The 10,609-nt window shown below is 47.0% G+C and overlaps 1 protein-coding gene across 4 annotated transcripts in view; it reads left to right on the top strand.

The window, feature by feature from the left end:
* The first annotated feature begins 341 nt into the window (after positions 1 to 341).
* Positions 342 to 10,609, top strand: part of CADM2 (cell adhesion molecule 2) — a 620,606-nt gene continuing 610,338 nt past the window's right edge. For 2 of the 4 annotated variants that reach the window (XM_068144419.1, XM_068144417.1), the window contains exon 1: positions 342 to 853. In XM_068144419.1, the coding sequence (XP_068000520.1) occupies positions 793 to 853 (61 nt within the window). In that variant the 5' untranslated portion in view covers positions 342 to 792. The remainder of the gene's footprint in view (positions 854 to 10,609) is intronic. The other 2 variants (XM_068144416.1, XM_068144418.1) reach the window with 1 other exon arrangement.

Here is a 10,609-nt window from a genome sequence, read left to right as displayed (position 1 = left end):
CGAACCGGCTGCCACTCACCGGCTGAGGAGTGGGGTCTGGCACCTCTCTGGCGGCTGAAGACGGAGAAACGCCCGTTTGTTTTGTAACCTGGCGCCGCGCACCTCCTCTGCCACCGCCTCATTGGCACTCTGTCCGATCGCGGGACTTCCTATTGGGGGTCTGCCGATGCTTGTTACACACCCACCTGAGGGGGCGGGGCGGCGGCCGAGGGGTGTGTCGAGCCTCGGAGGCGTGGCCAAGGCGGTGGCAGAGGCGTGCCCAGGGAGCAGGGAGGGCCGGGGTGTGTCGCTGGGGGCGGGGCGAGAGGCGGGGATCCCGGCAGAAAGGGGCGGGGCAAGGCCAGGGGAGCCTCGCAAGCGGAGATTGCCCTTGTGTCTCGAGCGGGGAAGCGGCTGGGAGCGGAGCAGCCTCCCCGCCCGCCAGCGGGACGGGACGGGACAGGCGAGGCCAGTGGACAGGCAGAGGGATACGTTGGCAGGGGCAAGAGGAGCCAGCAGGGGCACCTGGCACCGCTCCGCGGGGGAGAACCTGAACCTGCCCAGCAAGCGCCGGAGCTAGCGGAGAGAGCCGCTCCCCCCTCCTTCTCCTCCTCCCTCCCTCCCCAATCCACCCCCGCGACCCTGGTCCTCCTCCTCCTCCTCACCCCACTGGATACAGCGAGGGAGACACTGCGGCGGAGGCGGCGGCGGCGGCGGCTCCTGCGGGGGGAAGGAAGCGCCCGGAGAGCGAAGCGGCGGGAGGCTGCGGATCTGCGTGCCTGGCGCCCACCCAGCCCGAGGGGAGCCCCCAGGATGCGGCTGAAGCCCGGCGCGCTCCTGCGCTTCTACAGCCTCTGCGGGATCCTCGTCCAAGGTACCGCCTTCTCCCCACCCTTGCCCCACGCGCGGAAAGGGAGGGACCCCAGGGGGCACCGCCACGGCCCGGGGCATCCCAGCCCCCCCTGCCCGCCCCCGCCCATCCCCCCGTCGCCTCCCTCGACCCTCTAGCGGCTTTCCCCCCCCCTTCCCCGCCGCCCTCTCCTCCCCAGGCGCCCCCCGCCGCCCGCTCGGGTAGCGCTATCCAGCACTAAAGCGCCACGGTTGTTAACCCTTCCTGCCCCTTCCCCAGTCAGCTTCCCGCCCTCGTTCGCCCCCCGCGCTTCTTCCCCTATCCCCGTCGCCTCCAGTCGCTCGCCAACCCCTACAGCCACCTCTTCAACTCTCTGTCACCTCCCCGCTCGCCCGCCGCAAGCGTGCCCCCGAAAGTGCGAGTGCAGCCGCAGCAGCAGCGTGTGCGCTGCAACAGCATCCCGGGGAAACGTGCGGGCTCCAGCCGTGCCTCCCGGGCGGGGAGACGGGGGAGGAGGAGGTGTAGGGGGAGATGGAGAGGTGTCCGTTCCTCGCTCGCGCCGCCGGCGGAATGCGTGTCTGTATGTGAGGTATGAGATACATACGTAGGGTAATCGGCTGAGCCGGGGGCTCAGAAGCGGATCCCTTCATCCTGCCCCGGCTGCCTCATTTTGCAGCTAGTTTCCAGACTAGATGTATTCCTCCCTCCCTCCTCCCCACTGCCGCCTTCTCTTCCCTCCGCACCACCGCCGCCGCTCCCCCTAATTAACGTTATCCGTCCGAGTCAAGCGTAGCGGCCGCCGCGGAGGGGAACGGGCGCCGTGATGCTCGGGCGCCGGTGGCTGCCGCGTCTGCCTGCGGGTGATCTTCCCCCACACCTCTCTCGCTTTAACGGGGGGGGGGGGGGGGGGGGGGGGGCAAGTCGGCAGCCAAGCCTGCGCCGCTGTGCCGTCGCCGAGTTTGCCCCCTCATCGGCGGCGGGATGGCGGCGAAGCCCCCTCTCCCCCCATCCCCGGCGCGGGGTGGGGCGGGGATGAGGTGACGAGCAGGTGCGAGGGTCGCGGCAACGGGAGCACCGGCCGCGCGGCCCGGCGGGTGTAAACGGGGTCAGGGAGCCGCCGCGCAGCCACTTACTTGCGGGCGGCCGCTCCTGAGGGCGGCTGCGGGGGTCGGTGAGGCGACCCTCTCCCCTGCCTTTGGCTGGCGTGCAGGGTATCTCACTATGGCAGGGAGAATCGGAAGCGACGATTAAAACTAAGTGACCTTGCAAGATTTTATTTTTTCCTCTCGCCTCCGTCATGCCTTTTCGCGTCAAGTTTAATGTATTTCGCCTTTCCCTCGGCTGCGTCATGTGTAGGGAGATCTCCGGAGGGAGTTGCGGCTGGCAGCCCGTAGCGGGAGCAGAGACAGCCACCCGGGTCCCCGAAACACGAAGCTTCATGCCCGCCCCCCCTGCCCCGAATCGGCCAGAAACCTCCGAGTGCCCCTGCTCCACCTCCCGAGGAAGTTACCAGTCGTGAAGGCGAGGATTGAAGGGAGGGCTGGGGGGAGTGCATTTGGCAGCTGCAAGGGACAGTTTCATCGGGCAGATTATTTGTATTCTTTACCAATGTTTGTGAGTTGCCCTGTACGTCACTGCACAAGGAGCTGCTGTGTTGGTGCTATACAAGATTATTTATTGGGGCATGTGTGGCGGGCTGCACCTGGGGGTTGGCTCCTCTCTGCCTTTTACATTTCCCTGTGAATTGTCAATTCATTGCCCTGCAGAGGAAGGCCGGGGGGGGGGGGGGGGGGGGGGGGGGGGGTGAGGGAGTGGGGGAGAAGCGTCTGGACTGACTTTCTGTCACCAATAAAATCGGGGCTGCTGCTGGAGGAGGAGGATTTGATCCTTCCTAGGATGCAATCAGCTGCATTCAGCACATCGCAGCTTTGAGAGTAAACCAGTGATTAAAAACAGTGATGTCTTTCACAGCAGCTCAGGGAGTGTGCCAGGCAAAATGAAAGTCTGTGAACTGGATCAGGTAAAAAACATGTTGCAAGGAAAGGGGTGTAATACAAATCTGACTCTGTGAAAATAACCAGATTGGGCCTGTCCTTGCAGATGGGGAAAAGCGATGCTTAACATGTTACCCAGCTTGGCCTCTGTGTGTATAAAACTTACCCTTCGTTTTAGTTTCCAACACAATTGTTTCTTCGGCTCCTGATCCAAACGTCAATCAAAAATACTCAGGCACTGTATATACCTCACTTCAGCAGAGCCCTGTTTCAGAAGGCATTTTTGCTGGGCACTGCTACCAGGAGGAAAAAAAAAACAAGAGGGTGGTGGTGATGCATATAAATAACCCCAGACGACAGGAGTCAGTGCAAATAACTTCTAGTATCTTCTCTTAAGGTAAAGGAGAACAGGGAAGATGAGTAAATGTTTTTTAGGAGAAACTGTTGCAGTTACTGACTGTGTTTACCAATATCAGATTCTTTTGGTTTGCCTTGTAGTGCTACTTCATAAACGTTTTGTCTCAGTTCCTGCCCCTTGTTTTGGTTCAACTGGCAGGCAGTTACCTTATTAGACACATTTCTTGTTGGCATCTGTATAACTGCATTTAAAAGTATCCTTTTCTGCTTTGCTTCCCCAAACTGTTTTGAAGTGGCTCAATGGATTTGTTATATTTCTGTAGTTATGTGTTTGTGGGCCATGGGATACTCAGGGTTTTTGTTATCTCTGTATGTGAATAAGATTTCTCTTCTGAGGGTTTGAAGCAGTACTGAAGCTAATTAAGTTTAAAGACAAGATGACAAAGAGTCAAGCTGACGTATGTCCTGTACGGGAGTATGCCTTTCTGGCATGATCTGTGGGGAGACTTGCTTAAGGAATCTGTCCTGAGTATTGATGAAGCATCAGCTGAGGGAAGAGGACATAGAATAATGCTTCTCAGCTTGTGCATGGAATAACATTAACAGCAAGCAGTCTCTTTGGAAAGGAGGCAAACAAGAAGTAAAAGAGTCCAGTGTCAACTGCATGCTGTGAAAAGGGAGCGTTGGAGGTGGAAAAGGGAGTAATAACATGTTGAGCTGAAAAACAGTTTGTCAGCTGAGTTCTGGTATAGTATTAGTCTGCTCTGCCCTCTCCAGCATTTGCTGTGAAAATAGTAGGATCTCTGGCTGCTGTTGTTCTTAGTTTGGGCACTGTAATGATTCTGGAGTACCTAAATGATATCCCAAGGGGTTAAACTGTTACATATCTTTACAGTCAATCTTACTTTTTGTTTCATTCTGATTATTTTTTCTACTTCGCCTATTTAGCCTTTGACAAAATTTAACAGCTGGAGGACAGCATGTATTTAAAATAACTCGAGTACCTCATCAAAGCCCTTTTCATGCAACCAGGAAAGTAAATTCTTTATTGTACAGAGTCACCATGTGAGAAACTGGAACACTGAAAGTAATTTTGTTGGGTTCATAGTATACAGATATGGGTTAAGATTATCCAGGAATTGTAGCTGCTGTAGCCCCCTGCTGTGTGATAATGCAAATGGCATCTAATGGCTTAATGTGCTCTGCTTCTGGGAAGACCTGGATAGTGCTGCATGTGGTAGCAAATCATCTACTTTTGGTTCTCTAGCAACACTAGGCAAATCTTCTCAACGTGGTTTGTTCAGACACTTCAAATGCTTGCAACCTGTCTACTAATGAAAACAATGTAGGGCCACTTTAATTTGTTTGAAACTGTGATCACTGATGGAGCAAATCAGTGAAGACAGATAACAGCTTATGGAGGAGGCTTCCCCAAGACCAGATACATTGAAAGCAGAATTAAAAAAAATGACCAAAATTCTAGCCAACTGATATGTAGATGACCACTCCTCAGACAAGCTAAGCTGATGTAACACAAAGTCATCAGACATTTCTCAATATCTTGTATATCCAGATTCTCTTGTGAGTTTTCAGCAGGGTTTCTACAGCACAAGTTTGGAAACCCCATGCTGTATCCATAGAGATTGTCTTGACGCCTAACTATTGTTACCCTAATACAGTCTACAGAAAATCAAAGGCATCTAGTAATTCTGCAAACTTTGTGAGGATGGCTCTCTTCAAATGACTTGTGTCACAGAACCACCAAGGTTGGAAGAGACCTCAAAGATCATCAAGTCCAACCTGTCACCACAGACCTCATGACTAAGCCATGGCACCAAGTGCCACATCCTGTCCCCTCCTGAACACCTCCAGGGATGGTGACTCCACTACCTCCCTGGGCAGCACATTCTAGTGGCTAATGAGACGCTCAGTGAAGAACTTTCTCCTCACCTCAAGCCTAAACTTCCCCTGGTGCAGCTTGAGACTCTGTCCTCTAGCTGTGGTGCTGGTTGCCTGGTAGAAGAGACCAACCCCCACCTGGCTACAACCACCCTTCAGGCCTTGGTAGGCTTACTAGCTGTTGAGTTATCTGGCTAGTTCCTAATTTTTTAAATCATTTTGCTTGATTTGTTCATCCATTTTTATTGATTGGCATCTTACAGCTGTCCATATTCAATTTTACAAGGAGGCAAGCAGTGCAGAATTCCCATTGATGATGACGATGACACAGTTTCTCTGAGGAATGCATGAAGAAGGATCATTCAGTCTGATATTTATCACCCTTACACTCAAAACTTTCATCAAATTTCTGTCACTGAATCAACAATAAACAGTTTTGAAGTATCTCATTGAAGAAGTAACTTCATGGAAACATTGATCAAGGAGAGCACCTCTGTTGAAGTGACCATTTTTCATGTCTGCTTCTTTGTTCTGTTTTAAAGATTCTTTTTTAAATGGATTAATTTATTTCAGAAATGCAAAAGAGTGAACCTTCCTCTAATTCTAAGTTTCTGTGCTTGTTGGTTGCAATTCCATTATAATGGACTTGAAATGTGTTTAAGCCATATCTGATTATTGTAGAAGCCCTAGTTCTCATCGTTACCTTTCCCATCACTTTGTCCTGATCCCACTGTTGACAAGACGTGTTGAATATGATTACCCTTACTCTTTTCACCAAAGATTTAATCTTTTAATATTGCTATGTAATGCCAAGATTGGATTTTGAATTATTTACTTATTTGTCACAAATGGTGATGGACATCAGGTATTTGCCAAGAGAACAGCAATATCACCAGTGTGGTTGACTGTAATGATAATTCTCTCTTCATCTAACATTTGAAAAGTAGGAATAGAAAGTGCTGTCACTGTCCTCTTAATGACTCCTCCAAGAGAAAGAAGGAATACTTCAATTTTATTTCAACTCTCTAATCCAACAGCAGATTAATTCCATCAGACACTCCAAACAATGGAGAGTCTTCTCTAGGGAGGATATCACTGACATGCTTTGGTAAAATACACATTTCAAAACAAGTGCAGAATGGTAAAACTGTTAGACATAGTTTAGTACATGTCTCCTCTGGGACCGTACGAGTATTAAGTATGATCTTAATGAGCATATCCCTTTTTCCAAAGGACTTTTTGATGTGTGTTTAGAAGGAAGAAAGGCAAATATCAAATTCCAGTGGCAAGGAGTAACTTGCAAAATGATTTCTCTCAGGAATCTGCCCTGAAACAGCTTATCTTTCTCTACCTAATGGAAATGTTTTGAAAATAATAGAGTCTTTCCAAGAATGAATGTTGATACCTTTGCCAGGGTTCTGAATGTGCTGCCTTTTGGGGTTTTTGTGGGTTTTTTTTGGTGTGGGTTGTGTTGATTTTTCTTCCCCCCCCCCCCCCCCCCCCCCCAACCCCTTTCAGGATGCTTCTCCTTCATTTTGCAAGTGAAAATTGAAGACAAACTCCAAACATTTATAATTTTTTCTGAAGTTAATGCACAATGAGCTCCAGACAGGTGCCTTGAATGTCAGTCAATGCATAGGGGGAGAAAACGAAACAGAGAACATTTATTTCAGTGACAAAACAGAGTGCTAACAGTGGAGGTTGTATATGGCATCTTCCAGTGGTCTCTTCATACTGATGCTTTGTGTGTAGGACTTCATAACATGGGCAACTTGGAACAGGCCAAAAGGAGTTAGTGAAGAATGTAGGTAGTTATTTTTGTTGTACAGGGACTGGAAGACTCTCTGTCTCTTAACAATATTAGCCTACCTGCAATTCTGTCTTCTTTCCCTGACGTCTGTAAATGTGAAAAATAAAATCATGCTTGAATTATTTCCTATCCTTTTATTTGTAAAACAGAGGTCTTCAGTTCTGTGCAAGCCTTCTTCGGGAGCATTTTTGCTGTATGACAAGTTTGGGATTTTGGGAGAAAGATCATTTCTTACTAACTGTAAATTGAGTTCTATTTGCTTTCTGGTTTAACCAAAGGGTACTTGGAGAGTGTGAATACTTTCATAGCTTTCCCATTTGAAGTAGCAGCAAATCACTTTTAATATAGTTTGACATTCCTACAGATTTTGTTTTGCAATACTTATATTATGATTCTCGGTTTTTCTTAGATAGCTCTTAAAGAATATTAGTGGTCCATGGGCAGCTGCTCTTCCATTTCAGAAAAAATAACTATTGTATAGTCTGTGTTTCTCAATTAGAATCCCTGAAGCTCTTGCAGAGCTTAATGTTTATCTGTTGTAAGTTTCGGTAACAGAGAGATACATTCCTGAACTCCTCTCCAGCTTATTCTTTGTTCTGTGAATGGAGTTGGAGCAGTTTAGGTTATTTGTGAAACAGCAGGTATCATCATATACACAGGGCAGTGGTTGGCTGCATAGTTTTGATACCCCCTCTATCCTGATCTTTCTGTAAACAGTGTGCTGACCATCTGTCCTTCTCTTTGTTGGATGTGAAGGATAGTGCAAAGGAGACTTGACTTATGTTATAGGAGAAATTACTCCAGTTTCTGTTATTCCAGCTCTTCTATTTTAAATCAATCAAATGACTGTAATAATGGTAATTCCATTGCCAAATCTTAGTTGGCCAAATCCCGAGCGTGCTGTTACGTGCAAGCATTATGTATGACCGCACGTGAAAATGCACTTTTGTCTTGCTGGATATCATCAATATACAATGCACTGCATTTTGTCACTTCTTGTGGCAGAAGCTGAGTAGGCCAGCAAAGCTGTACTGACAGTTTAAGTCTTAAAACTTTGGCTTTTCAAGACTGAGCATTGGAAACTCTACAGCTGCAACTGACTGACAGCTCTGAAGAGAATAAGGCCAAATTGCTTCACAGAAGCAGTTGTTGTAGTAGGCACTTTGGTATTTTCCATTTGTTCTGTTATTTATCCCTAACTGACCTACATCTGCTGGATTAACAGTGTAACTTGACCTGGTTTTATTCCTGCTACGCTACAAGGCAGAAAGGCTGTTCTGGTTAGTCCCTAATGAAGTGAAAAGACGTATGAGTTGAAGCAGGAGAAATCAAATGGTACAGAATACATACCAGTGTCAAGGTCATTTTATACTTTTCCTTTTCAAAGGCCTTTAAATTTTTTTCTTCTTTGAGTGTTAATATATTTTTCACATATGAAGCTTAAATCTCGACATGCTAATTGGTGCTTCATTGTGATCCAATGGTGGATGTAAATTGAACGACAGTGAGGAAGTCTCCATTGGGTTACACACTTCATACAAAGAAAATCAAAAACTTTGGTTTATATCTGAGAACACTTGCTCATGCTTCAGGTCATTACCTGGAATAAATTGTTTGTATCTTCAAATGTATATATATGTGTGTGCATATGTATATGTGCATATATATTTATATTTATATATTTAAGCCCAGGCTGGATGAGGCTCTGTCCAGCCTGATCTAGTGTGGGGTGTCCCTGCCCATGGCAGGGGGGTTGGAACTAGATGATCCTTGTGGTCCCTGCCAACCCTGAATGATACTATGATACTATGACATATGTGTGTGTATACATATATATATAGAAGTCAAACTGCAGCTGTTTGCAAAGTTGAAGAAAAACTACAGTGACAAGCAATATTACTCACCAAACTGATCCATAACCAAGGTTTAACAGTATCTCAAATCTTTGGCTGGTTATAAAATGGTATTATATGGCTGGAATATATTGTAGTATTTCCTTTACACTAATTCCTTTGTTAACATCTAAAACAATAGTAGTGAAAATGAGGGAAAAGAAGCTTATTTTCTGCATGTTTGGAGGAAACCTTTACTACTGTTGCAATTTTTCATGAGTTTAAGTGGTATGTGAACTAGCTGGTTCATTCAGTAAGCATGGCATTGCAGTTTCCTCCTAGCTTATACAATTTTTTAACTTTTCCACTTCACTTCTTAATTTGTAACAGTGTTATTGTTGTGCCCAGGGCTGTATAGTGTGGCCTTGTAATACTATGACAAATAGGTGAGATTTGGACTAATATGGAGGAAACTATAAATACCATCTTGCATAATGTTCATTCTGCTTAACAAAAGCATTGTATCCCTGCAGTTGAATGGGAATCCTTTCCATTTTAAATTAAAATAAGTTGTAGTAAAATTAGCAACATCTAACAAGGAGAAGCTTTTCAGAACCTAAAGATCAAGTCTGATAATTGTTAGGATGTTACATGCTCAAAGAGAGCATGTCTCAGCTTTTGGTATAAGAGCAAGTTAGCAAGGATTTTTCTCTAGAGACTGGAATCCTGAATTGAATAGAATAGACCAGAGCAGATTGGAAGAGACCTTCAAGATCATTGTGTCCAACCTATCATCCAACACCACCCAACCAACTAAACCATGCAACCAAGCACCCTATCAAGTCTCCTCCTGAACCCCTCCAGTGATGGTGACTCCACCACCTCCCTGGGCAGCCCATTCCAATGGGCAATCACTCTCTCCTCCTAACCTCCAGCCTAAACCTCCCCTGGCACAGCCTGAGACTGTGTCCTCTTGTTCTGGTACTGGTTGCCTGGGAGAAGAGACCAACCTCTGCCTGTCTACACCCCCCCTTCAGGTAGTTGTAGAGAGCAAAAAGGTCATCCTTGAGTATCCTTTTCCCCAGGCTAAGCAACCTCAGCTCCCTCAGCCTCTCCTCCCAGGGCTTGTGTTCCAAACCCCTCACCAACTTCGTTGCCCTTCTCTGGACTCGTTCCAGCAAGTCAACCTCCTTCCTAAACTGAGGGGCCCAGAACTGGACACAGTACTCGAGGTGTGGCCTAACCAGTGCAGTGTACAGGGGCAGAATGACCTCCCTGCTCCTGCTGGCCATACTGTTCCTGATCTAACATGCTACAGTCTCAGGGTATATCATGACTGTTGCATGCATAAACAAACATAATCAGGACGATGTGTATCAAGTAGTGTGTGAGTTGAGTGTGGGCTAACACCGTGACTATTTGCCCAGCTTTATCAGAACCTTCTCCTTATCTTACTTGGAGTATTTTTTGGTCAAGTATTCCACACAGCTCTCCTCAGTAACTGTACTGGTCAATGCTTCTTTTTGATATGTCAAATGCAAAATATATACTATTAGAGTGAGTAAGTTTCACTTGCTCCTTGAACAATGGTCCAGAGCTCACACAAATTCAAATTTTCCCCCACAATGTCAGTTGAGTTTTAGAACTGGATCAGACTAAAATGAAAATGTTTTCTCCTTTCGAAGTCATCCTTGGGTTTCACATTATAAATCATTGCTTTGTGTCCTGAATGGTGAGTTTTGGGGGTGGTGGGGAAGGAACATAATTTCTATCAATATATGTGCCTTTTTTGGTTGTTCTTTTATGTATCTTGTAATAGAAGATGAAGTGACTCGGCTTTTACGTATTTGTGTAGTTAATACTTGGGTGGGGGGAGGTGTTATTTAAA

This window comes from Melanerpes formicivorus, unplaced genomic scaffold (genome assembly GCF_026170545.1).
Source record: "Melanerpes formicivorus ecotype bairdi unplaced genomic scaffold, bMelFor1.0.p_v2 SCAF_11, whole genome shotgun sequence".
NCBI classification, from domain to species: Eukaryota; Metazoa; Chordata; class Aves; order Piciformes; family Picidae; genus Melanerpes; species Melanerpes formicivorus.
Note: the sequence above shows the minus strand (reverse complement) of the source record. Positions and strands in the feature narration are given on the sequence as shown.